Raw genomic sequence first — 23,841 nt, forward strand, 5'->3', positions numbered from 1 at the left:
AGGAAAGTAAAGGTTGTTGTAACATAAAAATATTTACAAACAAGGTTGCCATTTATGTGACTATTCCTTACTCAGACATCCCTCTAGCATCACATGACTAACCCCTGCCCATCCTGACATCATTGGTCTGTTTCAGTAGAATTGTTTAACATTATTAATACCCAACAGCACAATGCAAATATGATGCAAGGCAACTATAAAATAAAACTAAACTTTGCAAAAGATGTTAGATACCGTGAAGTCAATGCAACTTCATGATATTAGAAAAATGATATTAGAAAAATGCTGGAATCATGTACAAAGGCAAGGATCTAAATTAGGATCTGTGGAAAAAGAGAAAATTGAACAAGTATAAGTATAGGCACTTCAAAAAAGAATGTTTTAAATATCAAAGGATTAAGAGGGAATTCGGAAGAAATTAATGAAGCTTTTAAATATTACTGCTAACAGAAATATTTTAAAAATACTTGGTCAGAGTATTTAAATAAAATACAAAAAACATTAACCATAAAAGAAATATGTGTAAATCTTGCTACATTAAAATTAAGAATATCTGCTCCCTAAGAGAAATCATAAAAGCATAAGCTTTATATATCTTTCTATATCTAGAATATATAAATAATTACAAATCAGTAAAAAAAAATACTATATGTGAACAGGCATTTCTCAGAGGAGGAAACACAAATGAATAAACTTGGGGAGAAAATAACTCAACCTTATTTTATAAGGAGGAAAATGGAACATTTGATGAGACATATGATAACATTGAGATGCCATTTTACTGTTTCTAGAAGGACAAAAGTTAACATGTCTGTATTAGTTATCTATTGCTCCATTACAAATGACCATGAATTTCACAGCTTAAAACAACACACGTTATCTCGTAACTTCAGTGTGTCAGGAGTCTGGGTATGGCTTAACTGGGTCCTTTGCTTAGGAATGACTGACAACACTCAGCAATGGCAAGTATGCAAATCAATGGGAATTTTTATGAAGCACTTTGGAAAATAATTTTCTATTACCTTATAAAGTTGAATGTTCATATAGCTTTAAGATGCAGCACTTCCACTCATAGGTCTATATCCTAGAAAGGCTTGGACTTGTGAACTTGGGAACATGCACAAGAGTGTTCATAAAAACAAAACCTGGGAAGCAACCCAAATACCCACTGACAGGTGAATGCAGAGATTGTGGAATTCTTACCCAGTGGAATATCAAATCAACTACATGAACAGAAACACACAATAACCATAAGATTTATGGTTCAATAAATCTTAGAATCATATTATTGAGGAAAACAAGCAAACCAGAGAAAACTAGATACACTCAGATATATTTTCATAAAGCTCAAAGCAAAACTAAGTAACAGATATGTAATAAAACTATACGGAAAAATCAATGCAATTATGATAATGGGTTTCAGAATGGTGCTTACCTTGGATGATGGTTGTAAGCACAAGGGTGGGTTGGGGAAGGGAGTACACAGTAGCTTCCTGGTAATGAGAATATTCTATTTCATAAGTTGGGTGATGGGTTTACCCTGAGCGTCTATTATCATGCTTTATAGCTATATATGCTATGTATATTCTTTTGTATGATTGTTACATAATAAAAATTTAAGAAAATGTGCATTGTAGTAGTCAGATATATGAAATCAAATTATACTATAATATAATGTTGTCAGTTATGTCAAAAAACCCCAGTCATTTTAATTGGGGTTTACTGGTTATTTGTTAGTTCTAGTCAGTAGCACATTATTACAATTAAAATGTAAAATTTGTTAATTATAAGACAAAAAAGTTATGAGTATTAGATCAGTTTTTCAAGGAAAAAAATCTCACTGAAACTTTTATTTTATTGTTTATTTTGAAAATTGGACACCATTTTATTTCATTTCATTTTGGGAGGCTGAAGTAGGAGGATTGCTTGAGCCCAGGAGGTCAGGGTTGCAATGAGTTGTGATTGTGCAACTGCAATCCAGCCTGGATAACAGAGTGAGACTCTGTCTTAACAACAACAACAACACAACAATGTATTTTCAAAGAAAAATAGCAAAAGCCAGTGGAAACCTACTTATTCTTCAACTCCAATTTTCTTTAAATTTGGAAGTGACTTACTGATTTACTATTTTTTTTTTTTTTTTTTTTTTGAGATGGAGTCTTGCTCTGTCGCCCAGGCTGGAGTGCAGTGGCGTGATCTCAGCTCACTGCAAGCTCCGCCTTCCGGGTTCACGCCATTCTCCTTCTTCAGCCTCCTGAGTAGCTGGGACTACAGGCGCCCGCCACCACGCCTGGCTAATTTTTTGTATTTTTTTAGTAGCGACAGGGTTTCACCGTGTTAGCCAGGATGGTCTCGATCTCCTGACCTCCTGATCCACCCGCCTGGGCCTCCCAAAGTGCTGGGATTACAGGTGTGAGCCACCGCGCCCGGCCACTGATTTACTATTTTAAACAACTCCTCTTCTTCCCCTTTAAACATTTACTATCTACTCATGCTAACGTCTCCAGAGGAGACTGCTCTAGCATGTATCTATAGGTCCTTGTTTAGCTCCTTTTACCAAAAAATACCAAACACAATTCTATTTTGCATCTGAAGGGCTCTAGCATGTATCTATAGGTCCTTGTTTAGCTCCTTTTACCAAAAAATACCAAACACAATTCTATTTTGCATCTGAAGGGCTCTGTTCACCAAGAATAGGAAAAAAAAAATTCTTTGGAATAGCCAATTAAGTTGAATTTTAAAAAACCACATGAATGTGATTTGGTTGGGTTAGGACTCCATTCCTGTGTTCCTGGTAATCTGATACCCGTCCTTGAATCCTTGTAATTCATCCTCCCTATCCTTGCCAAGTTATGATTTGAATCCAATGATTTAGCTTCAAGGATTGAGCCCTCTCCAGTCCAAACATTTATAACCAGCAAAACCAAAGGAGAGGAGGCAACATGTAATCAGAAAATGTTTCTAGGGAATGAGGAGTTATGTCTGTTATCCGCTTAAGAGATGTACATCAATAACTATCAAATTCCCTCAAACAAATTCCTCCACGGTATTCAGATAAATTTAAGAAATTTAATCATCGTAGAGACAATGGATACTATTTAAAATGGATTAACTTCAAGTGGCTTTATCTATTCAATTTGTCCTTTGATAGTGAAGACCTTTTCAGATCCACAAATACAAATATTACTGTTACTTCTTCTCCCACCAAGATGCATCTGAAATATTTCCCTTTCCGTGGCCCACCAAATTGATATCATCTCCACTTTTGAAGTTACCTACACATGCATAGTACTCCTAGCACCTCTTTGGGAACCTGGCATGACTATTTTGTTTTATAATGACTTAGTTATTTGTTTTTCCATAACTGGATACTAAACTCTAGACCTTACTGATTATTTTTTGGTGGGGAGTGGACAGAGTCTCATTCTGTCACCCAGGCTGGAGTGCAGTGGAGCAATCTTGGCTCACTGCAACCTCCGCCTCCCGAGTTCAAGTGATTCTCCTGCCTCAGCTTCCCAAGTAGCTGGGATTACAGGCGCCTGCCACCATGCCCAGCTAATTTTTGTATTTTTTGTAGACACGAGATTTCGCCATGTTGGCCAGGCTGGTCTCAAACTCCTGATCTCAAGTGATCTGCCTGCATCGGCCTCCCAAAGTGCTGGGATTACAGGCGTGAGCCACCACACCCAGCTAACCTTACTGATCTTTGTGTGAACCTAGAACAGTCATGCACATAAGAGTTATTGCTAAATAAATACTTAGTTGACTTGAATTTCTCTGGACGTGTTTCATTACTGGCTTTAAGAAAAGTCAACACTATCATGATTTTTAATATGTGCAAATTCTTCACATGCATTAAATTGCTAGGTAAGGTGCAAAGGTAAAGCAAGCAAACAGTCTTGGTAACAATGTTCAGGCTAGCCTAGAGAATTACATACTTTGTACCAGATTTTACATACATATATTTGCATTTTGGAAATAAAGTCCCTTGCAAAAAGATCTCTCAAGAAAGCTTGTGTTGCTTACATCAGAAAGCACCAGAAGCATTTTTCCTATTGTTACAAAAATGGTGAAGGTTAGTGCATGCAAATTTCTCATATGCCTCATAAAACACTTACTCATCTACATCTAAAGCCAAGAACCACTGTGTAACCAACTAGTTCCCTGCTCATAAGGAACTCGGCTGTGTAATTCTGTTTCATCACCAAATGCCAGCATTTCCTATCCTCTCCAGGGGACTTTACTACTTCATGACATCATAAACAAGATGGGCCCAGAGTTCAGTTTAGCTGACATCTTCGTTATAAAGCCGATAAACAAGAAAGCCCCAGGGTATTAGGCATTATTTTTTTCTTTTCTGAGGCTAGATAGAAATGTAATATGTTTACAGAGTTTCTAATTTATTTTTCTGCTAATGAAAACAGGCATTTCCAGATAAATTAGGCAGTGTTCTAGAGTTGCTTTTATATATGGAGGGAAGTAATTTTGCTTAGAATTTTAAATGTAGCTTTTGTCTTTTGTTAAGAATTATGGATGGCAGTGGGGGGATGGAAAAAGGACTGAAACTAAGCAAAGAGGCAAAAATGTATTGCTTTTTTTTTTCAATTCTGGAAAAGAGTTATGTGTGCAATTAGGATTGCTGTGTTTAAGGAGGCTGTTTAAAAAGTCAACACATTATTTAGTTGAGGAATGTAGTTTAAGAGTTATGCTTACGGCTGGGCGCAGTGGCTCATGCCTGTAATCCCAGCACTTTGGGAGGCTGAGGAGGGCAGATCACGAGGTCAGGAGTTCGAGACCAGCCTGACCAACATGGTGAAACCCCATCTCTACTGAAAATATAAAAATAGCTGGGCGTGGTGGCACGCGCCTGTAATTCCAGCTACTCTGGAGGCTGAGGCAGGATAATCTCTTGAGCCTGCGAGGCAGAGGTTGCAGCGAGCCGAGATCGTGCCATTGCACTCCAGGCTAGGCGACAGAATGAGACTCCATTTAAAAAAAAAAAAAAAGTTATGCTCACATTTTTATATTTATGTGTATCAGTATGTACATGCACATACAAGTAGTCTTTTCAAAGCCAATTAATTTGAATACATTTGCAAGTCTTATGAATTAAAAAAAATGTTTGAAACTACTTGAACTATCAGAAAACCTCTATAAAAATTTAAGAGATCAAGGCAAGGTTATACCTGATTTTCTGAGTTATACACAACATACATAATAAAAAAATATTGCTCAAAGTGATGGAACTCATAGCACCAGCTCAGTAAAGTGAATTATGCAAGCTCTGCTAACTGGAAGATGTTATTGAATGGTTTAATTCAGGTAAAAGTTCTCAACACAAATATATCTGTACCTGTATTGATGTATATAGGTAAAATACGATGGGCATAGTTTGCTGACCGTGTAATTGCAGTCAATGAAATTATTAAGCTTCCTCAATAGAATAAGGAGAGCACAACAGTAGGTGCGAGTTATGTAGAGAGAGATTCACCATGGTTCTGGCCTTAAAGGCTCAAAATTCAGTTGGAGAGAAATAATGGGTTTATAAAGACAAAATATTGTTGGTAGTAACATGATATCTGTTGACATTTTGAGAAAGAGATTTTCTGTATATTCTGTGAAGTAGTTTCTCTCAGAAGTAGTGGTTATTGAATTAAAAAAATCAACATTATCTTGAACCCATTGGGTAAGGCTGGAGTGAAGGCAAGATGGTATCTCTTTCCTTGGAGTTCTTTGCACTCAAGCATCTGAGTGGGTAGCTTTTGCCCTGGTAGCTGTAGATAAGCATGTGTCTTTGGTCTGGAGGAAAGCTGCCTGTTTTGCTTGAGTCAGCTTGTTCACAGGGTGAGGCGATTCTTCCCAACTCTCACCCAAGCAAACTGATGACTCCAGGGTGAGCAGAATCAATGCACTGGCATTTGCCAAATACAGATTCAGATGAAAATGGAATAAATGAGTTCCTCTCAGTCAGTTATTGCTTCGTGTAGGCGAGCTGAGGAAGAAGGGGTGCTGAGGTGCACGTTGAATGTGAACTACCTCCTGTTTTCAGCTGAAGATATAAACAGACAGTGATTATAAAACTGTAGCTTAGTGGGGAAAGGAGTTCTGTGAGAAACTCAATTTCTCCCTCTGAATTGTACCTGGAATAGCACTGACTCTTATTTGCATAGGCTGTTCAGAATATGTCTGGAATTTCCATTGTGAGGTTACAGACTGCCACCATGTAATAACAGCATTATTGGAAGCTAATACTGTAATTAATTTCTTACTACCATACTCAGCTGATATTGACAATGAGATGTGCAATTACCCAGCATAACTTGGCAGATTCTTCACAGCAACAGAATTTATAATCACATCTGATGGCCTGTCCAATGGAGAGAATAGGATGTCTAGGAAGAGGCTATTATTTCAAGGATGGACATAGTATGGTTGCTGCTCTCAAGACATGCTTAGCCAAAGAGAAAGCTAGTAGTTTGGTATTAGTAGTTGAGCTTGATTCCAGTATAGCTGTTCATAAAACAGTGAGGCATGCTACAAAGTGATATTGCTGTGCATCACCAGCAAACTCTGAATAAAAGAAATGCCAAACTGAAGATGCAATCTTTTGTTGGTGGGGAAATAATATACTCTTTATGATTTTCTTATGATGTTTCATTGACATATGGTGCTTCTAACCAAGTGACAAATTAATTGACTAAAGAGAAATGGATGTGGCTTAATGAAGAAGGACAGGATATGTATTATAAGGCAGCTGGTTCTGCCACTGCTGGCTTATGGAGACAATATACATTGGACAGCTAATGAGTCTCTGTTGCATAAGATAGATTCTCTTTATAATAGAATTGCACGCTTTGTCTCTAAATGGGGTTATTATACACACCATTGCACAATGTTTGAAGAGCTTGGTTGGCCCTTGTAGAGGGTTACGAGAGAAATAAATTGGAAGACAGTTGTACTGAAGACCTTCAATCCATCAAACATTTCATATTTATCTAAATTACTAGCACATTCTCCAAAAATATGAATCTGTATGATACACAAGGCTAGAATGTTAATGCTGACCAGACTTTGCTTTATCAGACAGGTTTTCTGCTGTAAGCATTGACCAAAATTCACGCACAGTGAAGCCGGGCAATACACATTCCAACCACTGCCCCCATTCCCTTTGCCTCTGCTCTTCATGTATTCCACTATCTTAGTCCCTGAAGTTTCATTTGTTATTTCTTCTACCCACCATGAACACACAGGGCTCACTTGCCCTGGGTTATTTAATTCTCAGAACTTTTTGACTTTGACTACCCAGACAGTTTTAGTGGTAATTCAGTTTCTTCACTTTTCTCCATACTTGTGGGCCCTCACAGTTCAGTTGCTCAGCTATTCTTTACAATAAATCCATTTCAATTAAGGTTACAGCCTAGAAAGAAATACTAGGCTGGATGTGGTGGCTCAGGCTTGTAATCACAGCACTTTGGGAGGCTGAGGTGAGTGGATAAAATGAGCCCAGGAGTTGGAGACCAGCCTGGGCAACATAGCGAGACCCTGCCTCTACAGAAAGTACAAAAATTAGCCAAGCATGGTGGTGCATGCCTATAGTCCCAGCTACTTGGGAGGCTGAGGTGAGAGGATTGCTTGAGTCCGGGAGGTTGAGGCTGCAGTGAGCTATGATTGTGCCACTGTATTCCAGCCTGAGTGACAGAGTGAGACCCAGTCTCAAAAAAAAAAAAAAAAAAAAACCAAAAGAACAAAAAGGAAAGAAACAAAATATTGGAAGTGATGAAGAAGACAGGATAAATGACAACATCATTCACTCTGTGTCAGAAGACTGTGCTTTCTGTTAGAGGACATGGCAGGGCTTATTCAGATGGTGTAGATGGGGAGATGGAGGAGGTGAGTCATGCTCTTACCATCATTACTCTCTAATGTGGCTTTGAACCTGATTCCACTTTCTGGCTTGATTCTTCTATCCATGATATCATGTAGATGGAATTTTGTAGCTCAATTTTGCCCAAATATTTTCAGGGTGATACCATGTCTTTGAACCCCAGGGGAAGTTTTGCACAGGAAAAGTGATTCTTGGGGTATATCATCACTAGGTTTTTGACTTGCCAACGGACTGTGGAGGCGCCATTAATTCCTGCTGATGCTGAGATCCTCACCTATGTGGTGAGGTGACGATATTTTGTTTCTTTCAAATTTTCTTCTCTGTGTCTTTCTCCTCTCAACCTACCAAGAGTAATTGAAGAGAATTACACCTGTGAAACACTTCAAGTTGCTTGGAGTAAGATGGTCTTTTCAGTTTAAGACATTATTATATTCCAAACCAGATTGCTTTCTCTCTGTCATTGTGAGGTTCTTTCCTGTGCAAGTCTATCTGTAGTCTGGTATAGAGAAAGGTGAGCTGAAAGAAATGGACAAAACTGTTTCATGGGCTTCTCCACATATTTATTACTCTCTCCAAATTGAATCTTGAAGCCTTGTCAGAAGTGTTATTTTCCCAACAGAGCAGGTGTTAAGTGTCTCTAGAAAATAAACTCACCTCCTGATATCTTTCTCATTGCTTGCTACATCTATTTACTGTGAAGATTATATTGTAAGGTGTGACAGGAGGTGTTGTACAGCAAGGGAAGATCATCACTTTGTAATTCGATTTGTTCAAGTTCTCTTCTTTTGCACGGGCTTTTGGATTTCCTTGTCATTTCTGGAATTTCTTAAATGGTGACTATTGTTTTCATATGTGTTTTTCCCAGAGCTTATTCCATCCAAATACTTTTTAAGTTGCATACACTCTTCTATAAGTAGAGCTATGTTTTTGTAATGAAGTTTCAATAATTTGGCCACGGAAAAGGAAAAACCAAAACAAATGGTAACAATGACTAGTTAATGATTTTTCTTTCACCTGACTTTTTATGACTTTTATATTTTCTGCTAAAAACAGATTATTTGATAACAATACTAAGAATACTTAGCTGTAGGCAAAAATTAATATCCATTTGACTGAATGTTCCATTTAATGAGAGGGCTTGTGCTTACCACAATTATCTTAAGGAAATAAATGTGTACAGAGACTAATGAGTAGACACACTAGACTTTATCAATGTTTATTCAAATTATTGCAGTTTAGTGATTTGGAAATCTAGAATTGAGATGCTTTAGAAAGAAATCTTTGCTTGTATGTAATTTCTTTAGTTCAAGGGTCGGAAAACACTTTACAAGCAATTAAACTCTAGGATTCAAATGGGGATTTCACATTGTTTATTGTTTAAATAAAGTTACAGAATTATCATTTGCTTAGGGTTTCTAGAAAATCCTTTCTTTTAGGTCTACAAATATCCATACCCAAGTTTCCTCGGATATTTACCTCTTCCCTCAAGACATTTTCAGATTTCTTTTCTTCCCATGCCATCATATTTCTTTTCTTTTTTTTTCAGACAGGGCTTGGAGTGCAGTGGTACATAGCTCATTGCTCCCTCGATCTCCTGGGCTCAAATGATCTTCTCACCTCAGCCTCCTAAGTAGCTGGGACTACAGGCATGCACCAAAATGTCTGGCTAATTTTTGTATTTTTCTTTTTTTCCTCTCTCTCTCTCTCTCTCTTTTTTTTAAATAGAACCAGGTCTCACTATGTTGCCCATGTTGGTCTTGAACTCCTGGCCTCAAGCGACCCTCCTGCCTCGGCCTCACAATGTGCTGGGATCACAGGCATGAGCCACTGCACCAAGCTATTAGATTTCTTGAAAAACTCTCCTTTTTATTTCTTCCTCCAACCAATTCCTCCAACCAGAGTCAGTCACTCCCTCCTTTTCCTGGCAAGATCTTCTATCCTGCCCTTGTCTCCCAGTCCTTGTGATCTTATGTTCAGGTAGAGAGGAACTTTCTCTTACTCATTGTCTTATTACTTGACATCCAAATGCTGAGCACATTCCCGGCCCTTCATAAGGATTGTTTCAATGCGTGACTGAATGAATCTGTGAGTGAATGTGATCACTGTGGAGCTGGGAAGTAGCTTGGGCCACTCCCAAATTGTGCTGGCCATGCAGTGAAAGGCATTTTCCCTGTTTTAACGGTGCTGCTTATCTCTGCTCCTGGTTCTGCTCTCCACTAGGAAAAGGAGAAACTCTACATGGAACTAAAGCACGTCTTGGCTCGCCAGCCTGGACCTGAGGCCGCGGAACAGCTGAAGCTGTACCGACGCACACTGCATGACAAGAAGCAGCAGCTGAAAGTAAGTGGTAGCCCCTGTTCCTTCCTGGTGCCAGGGCAGCCACACTGTGGGGAGCACACCTGGACAAGTCCACTGCCTCCACACAATAAGCCAGTCTCTCAATACCACGATCCTCTGAGGTCAGCTCTCTTAGAGCTCTAGTCTAGGATGAGCCGGCAGACCTCAGAGCTACCCTTCTCTTCCTGGACTATTAGACAGCACCATTCTCCATTTCCAGAAAGAGGCAGGTGAGCAAGAGAGGAAAAGATGATGACAACAAAATGGAAATGTGGGGACAGGGTTTATATGGATGATCTTGAGATGATTTATTAGAGGACTTGAAGGGCAAGGAGGAGCAAAGGAAATATTTTAACACCATTGACCAACTGAAGCAGACCGCCGTGCCACGGTGGGTCCCTGGTATTCCATCCCATCTGAAATAAACATACACAGAAGAAGTCCAGCCACTCCCAGCCCTGAGGGCCTTGCTTCCTGACCAGCTGTCAAATATGTAACCAGGAAAGGGAAATAAAATCAGGCAAGATTTTTTGATAGTGTGATTCCCTTCTAAGTCACATAAGACCCTCAGTTGCAGAGATATGGAGTGTTTTACTTATGTGCCTTTTTAAAGTTTTCTCAAAAATTGTGCATGTTCACACTATATTTTGAGCTTCACCTTCTAAGCGAGTACTTAGATATTCTTGGCATATTGGGGAAGTTTTACACACACAGCACAGGATGAAGTATGTGCCAGTTGAATTCTGGCACTTCCTGCCCAATGAGGATAATAATCGTTGACTTTCTGCCTGGGGTAAAATATATGCCGCCCTACTAGTATAGCCCTAACCCCTTCAAAAATAGGACATTGTAAAACTGCATCCTTTTATTTTAAAAGGGCAAATGAAACAAGTCTAATTAGAGCATTAATTTTCAATTTGTCACTCTGAATGTTCATTTCACATGAGTATCTTGAGACATAATTTGAGTTTTGCATAGGACATAATCTTTTGATTATTTGTTCCTTTAAACAATTGAATATTTTAAACAAAACAAATTATTTTCTTGTTTTCTCAGAGGTAGATATAGATTAGAAAAGCACAGAGCTGTCTTATTCACACAGAGCTCCGGATTGCCTTCAAAGGCTCACAGGAGCCTTTTGTGGATTTAACCCTTTATCTCAGGAAATCCAGATTTTTTGCTCAAATGAAATGTGACCCCTCATGAAGAGGTTTAGAGGTGGGTGGTACTGAGCATGTCTGCCAGTTTGTCCTTGATACTTACCTACTCTTTTAGGAAATTCCACATTCATTGTTTAGAAGGAGGGTCTTTGATTCTAAGAGTTTAACTGTTGAGACAGGTTTTTTTTTTTTTTTTTTCCAGCATGAAAATTACATTCTTTAGCCCATGATAACATAGTCAGAATCATTTTCACAGCAGTGAAGAAGAAAGAGTTCAGAAGCAGATGAACACTAAGAAGGCTAAGATCTCCCTTTTATGCAAATCTTTAAAATAGCAAGCAAGAGGAAAAATAAATCCAGCCTATTGCATGCGTGTTAGAACAGTAGCCTTCCTTTTCTCTTTTTGGTTTTGGTGGGGAGCACACCCCAGCTTTGGCATGCGCTATGTCCTATGCAGATGAGTGAATTCCCGCTCTTCTTGTCCAGCCCAAGACCAGCAGCACCTACTGAACACAGCAATGGAAGGAAGCAGATAGTCAGGCTTTGAAGAGTCCCAAAGAACACAGTAAAGAGGAGATAGGCATTCAGCAGCATCACAACCCTGGAAAACACATAAATTGAATGCTTAGTTAGCAGTGATGGCAGGATGACTTCAGAATAATTTTTTTCATAATCCTCAGATGAATCACATGCTCTAGTGATGTTTTTCTTGAATACTTTCTTTTTTTTAAGGCTTTAAAAGCAATTTTAGACTGTGTGTCTGGGAGTTTTTCTGTCTCTATTCATGATATTCCTTGAAGCACATTAGACCATTCATCTGCGAGCCTGTTTGAATGTTGTCTAACAGTTCTCCTTTTAAATGGGGGAATGATATTTTATCTAAAGTTGTAACCTGATGATGCATCTTCAGCCCTCAGCCAGGTTTCTACTCAGATGTGGACCCTGAGCTGGTGGAAGCATGCAGATTAATTGTGAAACCTGGGCATTGTTTTGCACCTCTAGCTCCACTGTGGTAAATGGAAGCAGATTAAAAGATTTCTCAGAAAAGGATATTGTATCTTTTGTTAATGCTGCTTTATTTGCCATGTTAGGTTTTGTCTTCAGAATTGAATATGTATGAAGTACAGAGCAAAGAATATAAATATGAGGTAGAGAAACTTACCAATGAGCTCCAGAATTTAAAGAAGAAATACCTCGCTCAGAAACGTAAAGAACAACTTCAAAAGTAAGAATTAGTCAAATGTCCTAATTTTGTTGTGCCTATTATCTGCGCAGAAGAAAATATTTGGTGAACAGTCACAGAGTTGCAAGTTTCACTGGGGTAAACTAAATCACAGGGTAAACAAATGACATTCTACAGGTCACTAACTAAGTTTGTATCAGAGCAAGATCAGTGTCTCATCTGATACTGAGTCCCCTCCTTGGGATTCTAACAGGGATCCATTAATATCTGCTCATTGGTGGATCTACCATGGAGCAGAGGAAATGTAATACGACTTTTCCCCCCACACTAGTCTATGGTTTGGAGATAATAATGTCATAACTCTCTTTGCAAATAAGGTTCAAAATCAGCCTTGTACAGCATATTCACATTTAAAACCACTTGTGCTTTTGCTAAGGGACCAGGGCTTAGTAAAGCTGTTCTTTCTAATGATGCCCCTGTACCACTGTAACTACTAGCAGTTCACCTATGTTTTATTTATTTATCTATTTATTTATTTATTTTTGATTTTTTTTGTAGCAACAGGGTCTTGCTATGTTGCCTAGGCTTGTCTTGAACTCCTGACCTCAAACAGTCCTCCTGCCTCAGCCTCCCAAAATGTTGAGATTACAGGGTGAGCCGAAGTGTCCTGCCTGCCTAGGTTTTTAGACAGTTATTATCTCTGAACCATCTTCTATGTCTAGTGACTGACTTCAGCATCTGCTGTGGAGGGTTGATGTGACCTATTCTTCTAGGAGATGATAATGAAGAGGTGAGATAAACATTTTGGGTTTCAGGATGCTCCCGTGTTGAAAAACAAAAGTTCTCTTCACATTGTTAGTATTATTTGCCTGATCCCAGGGTGAAAATGGGGGCCCAAATGAATCAGATTTGAAACGAACTAGTTTTGAAACTTGGTTTGGCTGCGTGACATTGCCAAAATCATCCAGTTAATTTTGTAGTGACTCACATTATGGGCTGAAATTCATGGTTGGTACTTATCCACATGGACATTTCAGGGACATGGTGAAATATGGCTTGAGTGCATTTGCCTGTGTTTCGTTAGTAGCAAAGTTATATAAAGTAACTGGATGCAAATTCATTTGCCAGTAAAAGTCTGCTCTTCTTGTAAATCAGAATACTCCCCTGTTCCACATTTAGATGCCAGTTCCGTGGTAGAGTAAAATACTGCTATAATTTAGATAAGTCCATCTTAATGTGTAGGTCTACCAACTATCTGTCTGGTTCAGAATCACTAGTGAGATTTATTAAACATGCAGGTTCCCAGGCCATATTTCCAGATACTTGGATTCAGCAGGCTCTGGAAACCTGCAATTTAATAAGCTTCTCAGGTGATTTTCATGCACAGTGAAGCTTCAGAACCACTAATATTAACAATGTAAATTAAATGAATGCTGGAGTGGAAACACTGTATTTTTCTTTTAGGATATCAAGGTTGTGCTCATAAAATGTCAACATGGTTAATTTCCACATGAAGCAGGTGTCTAACTCAATGGTCTTCAAGCTCTTTGATTGTGCACCCTTATCAGTAAAACTCTTTTTTTGAGACAGAGTCTTACTGTGTCACCCAGGCTGGAGTGCAGTGGCACCATCTTGGCTCACTCTGCCTCCGGGGTTCAAGCCATTCTCATGTCTCAGCCTCCCAAGTAGCTGGGATGACAAGCATGAGCCAACATGCCCAGCTAATTTTTTTTTTTTCGTATTTTTAATAGAGACAGTGTTTTGTCATGTTGGCCAGGCTGGTCTCGAACTCCTGGCCCCAAGTGATCTGCTGGCCTTGGCCTCCCAAAGTGCTGGGATTACAGGCATGAGCCACTGTGCCCTGCCAGTAAAACATTTTTGAACTTGCAGATCCCCTCATGCATATGCATATATCTTTTAAATAATTTTAAAATTTCAGAATAGTTTTAGATTTACCTGCAATGTATTTTAATTTATAAATTATATGCAGATACCATTGTCAGTTTGTAACTCTTAGTAAGGCATAATTTTTAAATTTTAAAGATAAAAATATTAATAGATTTATTTATTAATAGATAAATAAAATAATAAGAAATAATAATTAATAGAATAGAAATAAAAGAAAATAATCAATTAATAGAATTAATAGAATAATATTTTCTTTCTACCCACAATGGATCATCTCATTCATTTTCTAAAGTTCGTACACCCCATTTGGAGACCGATGGTCTAGTTTACACTGTTACAAACAGCTAGCTTGGCTGTTTATTATCTTTCTAGAGCTGATTAATTTTCTTGCCTTGACCCTGGGGTTTGGCCTAGTCTTCTTTGACATTACTGACTGCTAATCTTGCTCCCTCTTCTGCCCCAAAGTTTGATGGACACAGAGAGTGTGAGCTGTCCAGATATTGGCTCAGCCCTTCCTGATGGGCCCATCCACTAGCACTGTGCTGCCCAGCCGTCTGCCACTTGTGGCCAATTAGATTTAAACAAATTACTGTGAAATCAGTTACTCAGTCTCACTAGTCACATTTCAAGTGCTTAATAGCCACATGTGGCTAGTGGCTGGTATAATAGAAAGTTCAATTGGGCAGTCCTAGAAAGTTCTAGAAAGCTCTAGAATCTTTGCCTTTACCTGTCCTCTTCTTGTCCTTACACGCTTATTACTAGTAGCCACTCTGACCTAGTTAGGGTTCCATTGGTGGTTCCATCTACTTGGGAGTCCATAAACTGGTAGACAGAGATTAGTTCATAGGAGAATAGCAAAAAAGATGCTGAAGAAAAAAATACGAAGAGGTAAGAACAAAAGTGCTGAGATGGTATAGACTGGAAGGAAGAAGGCTGAGGGAGTCATTATAATGGTCTATAAATACGTTAAAAAGATAATATAAAGGAGACAGTATTCCCATTAGTCAGTTTAGACCAAGCCAGAAGCATTAAGCTTAAGCTCCTTCAGAAAAAGAAAATTCAGTTTATTTAAGGCGAGAGAGGGCAGGCAGAGGGGGGAGTGCTGCCGCCTCTAACACCAGTCAAGAGCCAGACGAGTTGCCAAAGTACAGGAAAGAATTTGCTTTGCTGGATCCACTCAAGGCTAAAGCTTTTGTCCTGTTTATGGAGAATGGTTTTTCACAATAATGAAATCAATTCTACTGAGAGACAGATGGGTTGATTACCAATCCTCTACAGGTTCTCTCCCAATGGAATAATTTAGAATAATCTCTGTGGATGTTCTCTCCACATATGCCCTTTACAAAATAGCAACTCTTATCATTTTGTACCTTTTACCTTCTTTTGTTTTTCTTAAACACCCCTCTGCTCACACTGTGATCCCAAACTGCACCTGCCACTTCCCGTCTACCCTACTCCACATCCCCAGGCTGATCTACAGTCTGCAGTACCAGATTCTTTTCCAAAAGATAGTTTGCTCCCCTAGGGTGAGTCATTCATAATTGTCCAATCTAATTGGTTTTGCTCTTAGCAGTTTGCTTAATTTTTATTGTTTAACAGGGATTCCAAAGGTGTTTTCTTTAAGACCCCAACTATATGATAACTTGTGTAGATCTAGGTTACTTCTGCAGGAAACATGAATATGAGTGTGTGTGTGTGTGTGTGTGTGTGTGTGTGTGTGCGTATTTAAAGGACATCTATATAGAAGTTACATTGTTGATTTTAGGGCAGAATTCCCTCATCCATTGCCAAAAATACTATTTATCTTCCCCAGCTTTTCTTGTATCTTAAACTATTTCTAGTAATAATGGTTGCTTGTCTAGGGTTACAGGAAAATTTGTGTTTTATAAATGTCCAAGTTTGATGAAGATACCTTGTGTGTAGTAAATATTTATGAGTTTCTACCAGAATTTTGCAATATAAAAGTTGATAAATGATGAATTAGTCATTATAATTGAGCCAAGAAAAAGATTCTTCTGACTGATCTTTGGAGCTAAACAAATGTTTTATAAAACAGGAAGATGATTCCAAGTCAGAAGTCACCAAATACATAGTGTTTGAGTTATAATGAGGTCTTCTGTTCATATTTAAATAAACATTAGGAGAGCATATTTTGCATTTAATTGTCTTGCCCTAATTTTATGTTTTATTGGTGAACACCTAATTAGATTTAAACAACTACCTTGTCTAAAACTAGAAGCTGTAATCAAAGTAGTTTTCAGTGGCTAACACACCCTAGGATCATCAAATGTCAAACTTAGACAAAAAGGATGTTAAGGAAGCTAACTTTCACCTCCTCTCTTACAGAAACAAGGACACAGCATCCATGGATAACGCCTTCTTAATGGTCAAACCAAATGGCCCTGGTTTTACTGGGGGTGGATTTCCTCTCAGGTCAACCAAAATGAAGTTCTAACCTGAAGCTGCTGGCTGTTTCCAGTTGAACAACTCATGAAATCTGCTCTGGGACATTTTGGGGGAATCTCAAAGTCCTTGGATCATAGAATTGAGTGCTGAGAATCCAGGATGGAAAGAAATGCAGAACTATCATAGTCACATACATATAAGAGGGATGGTGTTTTGTCTGGTCCACGTTGATATTAACAGATCATAATTCTCTCTGTTCAGTTAGGCTGACCTATTGCATGAAGCAAATCTTTTGTTGCTACCCCATTGATTGAAATGTACTAGACCTTAATTTCTTTATTACAGACATTGGCGTACTTGAAGGTTTTATATTTAAAAGTATTTTTGGAATGCAATGCGTCCCCTCTCACCTTATTAGCAAGAATCTATTTTAATTATTCCTCATTAACAAGTCATTGCATGAGATGAGAAAGAAGGACAAACTCTTAAGAATTTAAAAAGTGTTTTGAGAATGATTTCTATGTGGAATTTCTTTTCAGGCCTGGAATAGGAAAATCTATTCCAAAGAGACACACTAATAAATACTTCATTATAAAAAATAAAAAAGAATCTTTGTAGAGATTTTGATCCTTGCTTTGGTAGAGTATGTAATTAAAGTTTAAAGCTACTGTGAGAAATGTTTAACAAGAGCATTTGATTCACAGGAACCGAGACCATGAAATGAGAGATTTGGGCTGGTCTCTTATCCTTTCTAGGCCTCTGTCCTCCTCCTAGACTTGAGAACACAGTCATTTAGCATAGGCATCTGTTTGGCTCCCAGGCTGCCAGCGTTTTGAGCCATTGAATCCATTGTGATTTTTTGTTGTTGAAGCCACAGTTATTGGGGCATCCATTCAAAGTTTTCTTATTAAGAGGTTTCATTCAGTTATATTGTGTGAGGACACTCTGTCCATCTCTCTCACAATAACTTGACTTCTGTATTTTGAAAAAATTTTTGAGGAGTAGCTCAGGGATGAACAAGCACAGTGTTAATGGGTCATAACATTCCCCTTATGCCAAGGGACCAAGATTTCCCTTGTGCAGAGCAGGAGTGTTAATGACCTGAGATGTTTGTTTAAACCACACACGGAGGTGGGACTTCAGAGGGACCTTCTGGATGTCCTGCGTCCCTTCAGTTCACTACGTGCCAGTCTCCACTCTTAAATGAGGTTCTCCAGAAGCAAAACAAAGACATTGGTGTCAATGAAAGTGATTTATTATGAAGTGATCCGAGGAAAACCAGTAAGAGGATGGTGAAATAAGACAGGGAAGAGAAGGAGGCCGAGAAGAGTGCAATATTATATCCAGTTCCATGATGGGAGACTTTGGCTCCATCTTGCAGGAGAGCTCTGGAGACAATGTAATCACATCTCAGAGTTGTCTCCAGGAGGAGTGAGGGGCTGGGGTATATCTCCTATGCTGTTTGTCATTGGCCAAAGACTGCTCTGGAGGGACCCCTCTGGTTCTCTGTCTGCAGGCAAAGCAGGCTTTGGCAGTTTGGTGGCAGCCCTCAGACAGAGACTACAGGTGCTGACTCTTGGAGGTGAAAGTGGTTAAGGGCTCAGGGGGAAATGAGTTGGGTAGTGTCACCCTCTGCTTCTCCCAAATGGGCCCAGTGAGAGAACACTTACAGATGGAAAGCAGCCTCCAGTGTAGCTGATAATGTTTTGAAGAGGGTGATCATCAGCTCTTTGGGCACCATACAGGGATATAGAGGATGGGACTGTACCCTAGAGAATTTACCAAGAGCATTTTAAATCTAAAAAAATCACAATGGGGCTGTTTCTGTTTTTGAAAATCACTGATGATATCTTCCCTCAGAGCCAACCATACTTTGGTTAGACAAAAGACTTTTGCAGGTAAGGTAAGGCAGTTATGACACATATACAGCCCTGGAGATTTTCCCATCTATCCTGAGGCATTTTAAAGCATAGTCATAGCCCACTTTATTCTGAGTCCTTGGGTGGCTTCATAAGAGGTTCACTTCTATAGGGCAACGGAGTCTGGTCTTTGATCTATCCCAGTATGGCAAAGACTCTGGAGACAGATTCTGGGTTCAAATCCTGGCTCATCATAACAACAGGTTGTTCTAAGGATTAAATGAGTTAATGCATGTAAGCTTAGGACAATGTCAGGCACATAGTACTGTTCAGTAAACATCTGCCATTATTACCATTATATAAGAGATACCAAATATTTTAGAATTAGAGAAGAAAACTTGTTACATAATACTTGTCAACTGTAAAGGTGACTCTAATCCTCATTTAAAGGGTGAATGACACGAAAATGAAGCTGGATTTAGTAATGTAATATAAATAGAATATCTTGTAGAAATGCCACATTGCGTGCCTCATGAAAACTTCTGTATTTTTTTTTATAGTTGCCATCTGGGAACAAGTTGATCCTCCATCTTCAAAGTCAGAGCTTTCAGACTTCCTCTGTTCACAGGAGGGAAAGACCCTGGTGGTTTCTGGCTGCCATCTCCTTTCTATGTCTCTCCATGTAACAGAGCAGGGTGATCAGCAGTTGCTGATGACAGATGTCCCATGAGCCGAGGGGGAAGAGGGCCTTGGGAGCTGACATAGCAGCTCCATCAGACTCAGTATGCTTGTGTTCAGATGGAGGAGTGAATTAGGCTAGAAAACGTGAAAGATACTGTACTGCCTCTCATTTACTGCGAGTCCTGACAGCCCAGGGTATTATAAGAAATAACTATTTAGGCGCAGGTGTTACTACAGTAGCCGCAGCACAAAAATGAGCTGTTAAAAAACACCGAGATTTGCAAATCATTAAAGATAACTGTGAACTCACAGTGGGCTGAGGTGCTTTTAAAATCACAAATTTGAGCTGCATTGTAAAGCAACATTAGGAGACTGTACAGTAGCATAATTTTACCCTGGGGTTTTCAGAGTTTCAGAAATGAGTCCTGTTGCTAAACCATCCGTTGACTCCTGAAACCATCCGTTGACTCCCGGCTGGGCTGATGGGGAGCTGGTGCAGTTTCTCTGTTAATAGAGAGAGACATGATGAAGGGGACTCCCTGGTCATTATTTGCTGATCATAGCTTTTCAGCGACTATTCTTATAGCTAGGTTTTTATTGTGCTTACCTCTGAAGAATTGCTCAGGGCAAAGGTTTGTTGCTGTGATGAGCCATACAGACGGTAGTAGTCTTGCTAGGAAGAGATAGCAACAACTCTGCTTGTCATGGGCTATAATTTTGCTATAAAAATTTATCCAGGGCTGATAATTATCATCTGATTTCCTGACTTGCTCAGATAGATTCTGAAGTTTGATCTAGACCAAGACACCCATAGGAACATACTGTATAATGCATTTTGAGCAGTGTGGCATTTCAGAGCCTAGATAATTTGAGGAAATGATCTCTCTTTTAAAACATAATCAATTATATGGATATCTTGTTGGGACAGGAGCAAAGGGAGGGCATTTTAAAATATTAAAATGGTAAAATAACTTAAAAATATGCCTCACTATTTTCTTTGTAGTAGACAGAAAATATTTTTATAGCATTATCCATTTTTACCTTCTAATTCAATGCTGTTTTAGTATACCATTTCTCATATCTATTATTTAGAAGTTCCATTAGGGTTTTTAGATTCATTAGAATTTTATAACAATATAAAACATGATTATCAACAGGGTACCATTTTTCTTCTTTATAATTAAAAATAGATTTTGTTCTTATTTTAAAGTACGTGATTGTTACAGAATATTAACAAATGTAGATAAGCAAAAGGAAGAAAAAGGACGTCTATAATCCTACTACTCATTGATAACTATTGTTTTTCTTTTTTTTTTTTTTTTTTCTTTTTTCTTTTTTTTTTATTATTATTATTATTATTATTATTATTATTATACTTTAGGCTCTATGGTACATGTGCGCAACGTGCAGGTAAGTTACATATGTATACATGTGCCATGCTGGTGCGCTGCACCCACCAACTCGTCATCTAGCATTAGGTATATCTCCCAATGCTATCCCTCCCCCCTCCCCCCACCCCACAACAGTCCCCGAAGTGTGATGTTCCCCTTCCTGTGTCCATGTGTTCTCATTGTTCAATTCTCACCTATGAGTGAGAATATGCGGTGTTTGGTTTTTTGTTCTTGCGATAGTTTACTGAGAATGATGATTTCCAATTTCATCCATGTCCCTACAAAGGACGTGAACTCATCATTTTTTATGGCTGCATAGTATTCCATGGTGTATATGTGCCACATTTTCTTAATCCAGTCTATCATTGTTGGACATTTGGCTTGGTTCCAAGTCTTTGCTATTGTGAATAATGCCGCAATAAACATACGTGTGCATGTGTCTTTATAGCAGCATGATTTATGGTCCTTTGGGTATATACCCAGTAATGGGATGGCTGGGTCAAATGGAATTTCTAGTTCTAGATCCCTGAGGAATCACCACACTGACTTCCACAAGGGTTGAACTAGTTTACAGTCCCACCAACAGTGTAAAAGTGTTCCTATTTCTCCACATCCTCTCCAGCACCTTTTGTTTCCTGACTTTTTAATGATTGCCATTCTAACTGGTGTGAGATGGTATCTCATTGTAGTTTTGATTTGCATTTCTCTGATGGCCAGTGATGGTGAGCATTTTTTCATGTGCTTTTTGGCTGCATAAATGTCTTCTTTTGAGAAGTGTCTGTTCATGTCCTTTGCCCACTTTTTGATGGGGTTGTTTGTTTTTTTCTTGTAAATTTGTTGGAGTTCATTGTAGATTCTTGATACTAGCCCTTTGTCAGATGAGTAGGTTGCGAAAATTTTCTCCCATTTTGTAGGTTGCCTGTTCACTCTGATGGTAGTTTCCTTTGCTGTGCAGAAGCTCTTTAGTTTAATTAGATCCCATTTGTCAATTTTGGCTTTTGTTGCCATTGCTTTTGGAGTTTTAGACATGAAGTCCTTGCCCATGCCTATGTCCTGAATGGTATTGCCTAGGTTTTCTTCTAGGGTTTTTATGGTTTTAGGTCTAACATTTAAGTCTTTAATCCATCTTGAATTAATTTTTGTATAAGGTGTAAGGAAGGGATCCAGTTTCAGCTTTCTACATATGGCTAGCCAGTTTTCCCAGCACCATTTATTAAATAGGGAATCCTTTCCCCATTGCTTGTTTTTGTCAGGTTTGTCAAAGATCAGATAGTTGTAGATATGTGGCGTTATTTCTGAGGGCTCTGTTCTGTTCCATTGATCTATATCTCTGTTTTGGTACCAGTACCATGCTGTTTTGGTTACTGTAGCCTTGTAGTATAGTTTGAAGTCAGGTAGCGTGATGCCTCCAGCTTTGTTCTTTTGGCTTAGGATTGACTTGGCGATGCGGGCTCTTTTTTGGTTCCATATGAACTTTAAAGTAGTTTTTTCCAATTCTGTGAAGAAAGTCATTGGTAACTTGATGGGGATGGCATTGAATCTGTAAATTACCTTGGGAAGGATGGCCATTTTCATGATATTGATTCTTCCTACCCATGAGCATGGAATGTTCTTCCATTTGTTTGTATCCTCTTTTATTTCCTTGAGCAGTGGTTTGTAGTTCTCCTTGAAGAGGTCCTTCACATCCCTTGTAAGTTGGATTCCTAGGTATTTTATTCTCTTTGAAGCAATTGTGAATGGGAGTTCACTCATGATTTGGCTCTCTGTTTGTCTGTTATTGATGTATAAGAATGCTTGTGATTTTTGTACATTGATTTTGTATCCTGAGACTTTGCTGAAGTTGCTTATCAGCTTAAGGAGATTTTGGGCTGAGACAATGGGGTTTTCTAGATATACTATCATGTCATCTGCAAACAGGGACAATTTGACTTCCTCTTTTCCTAATTGAATACCCTTGATTTCCTTCTCTTGCCTAATTGCCCTGGCCAGAACTTCCAACACTATGTTGAATAGAAGTGGTGAGAGAGGGCATCCCTGTCTTGTGCCAGATAACTATTGTTTTTCTGGCCTAACACTCATCTCATTCACATGGGTTGGCTGTATCAATGGTTCAAACCTACCATTTCTTCTGATTGGTCAATGCTTGTGCTTCCCATCATTAAATATTTTTAACATCACTTTGAAATATTACTGTTCTATACTTTTGAATATATCTTTCTGGACCTTTAAGTGTATACTGCATAAATATATATGCATATATATGTATATATAGATAGATTTTCTTTTTAAAAATCAGCTTTATCAATATATAACCTACACATAAAAGGCACTTATTTTAAGTGTATAGTTTGATAAGGTTTGACAAATGCATATATTCAAGTAACCACTGCCATAATCACCACCCCTCCAAAATGCCCTTATGCCACTTGGCAAGTCAATATCCCCAGCCATCAACCAGCCCAAGCAACCATGGGTCTGTTTTTTATTGTTATAGATTAGTTTTGTCTTTCTTAAAATTTTATATAAATGGAATTATACACTATTTACTCTTTTGTGCCTGGCTTTTATTTTCATGTAGTACAATGTTTTTCGAGATCCATCCATGTTGTTCTGTGATCAATAATTCCTTGATTTCTATTGTGGAGCAATATTCCATTGTATGCAAAAATACAATTGGTTTATTTTACCTGTTGATGGGAATTCAGGTTATTTCTAGTGTTTAACTATTCTGAATAAAGTTGCTATGAACATTCACATACAGATCTCTATGTGGACATAAATTATCATTTCTCTTGGGTAAATACCAAGGAATGGAATTGCTGGATCGAAGGATAATTGTATTTTTAACTTGATAAGCAACTGCCAAACTGTTTGGCTGGTTGTACCATTTTTACATTTCTACTAACAATGAGTGTGGTCTCTAGTTGCTTCACATCCTTGTCAATATTGGTATTGCCAGTACTTTTTTAAGCCGTTGTTTTGGATATATAGTGATACTTCATTATGGTTTGTATTTGTATTGCCTGATGAC

General features: G+C 38.5%; 1 protein-coding gene across 1 annotated transcript in view; it reads left to right on the forward strand.

Annotated features, from left to right (window-relative positions):
• Nucleotides 1-17,551, forward strand: part of CFAP58 (cilia and flagella associated protein 58) — a 105,566-nt gene extending 88,015 nt beyond the window's left edge. The window contains exons 16-18 of the mRNA XM_054435952.1: nucleotides 10,106-10,225; nucleotides 12,474-12,607; nucleotides 16,820-17,551. Coding sequence (XP_054291927.1) covers nucleotides 10,106-10,225; nucleotides 12,474-12,607; nucleotides 16,820-16,928 — 363 coding nt within the window. The 3' untranslated portion in view covers nucleotides 16,929-17,551. The remainder of the gene's footprint in view (nucleotides 1-10,105; nucleotides 10,226-12,473; nucleotides 12,608-16,819) is intronic.
• The last annotated feature ends 6,290 nt before the right edge of the window (nucleotides 17,552-23,841 follow it).

This window comes from Pongo pygmaeus, chromosome 8, assembly GCF_028885625.2.
Source record: "Pongo pygmaeus isolate AG05252 chromosome 8, NHGRI_mPonPyg2-v2.0_pri, whole genome shotgun sequence".
Classification (NCBI taxonomy): domain Eukaryota; kingdom Metazoa; phylum Chordata; class Mammalia; order Primates; family Hominidae; genus Pongo; species Pongo pygmaeus.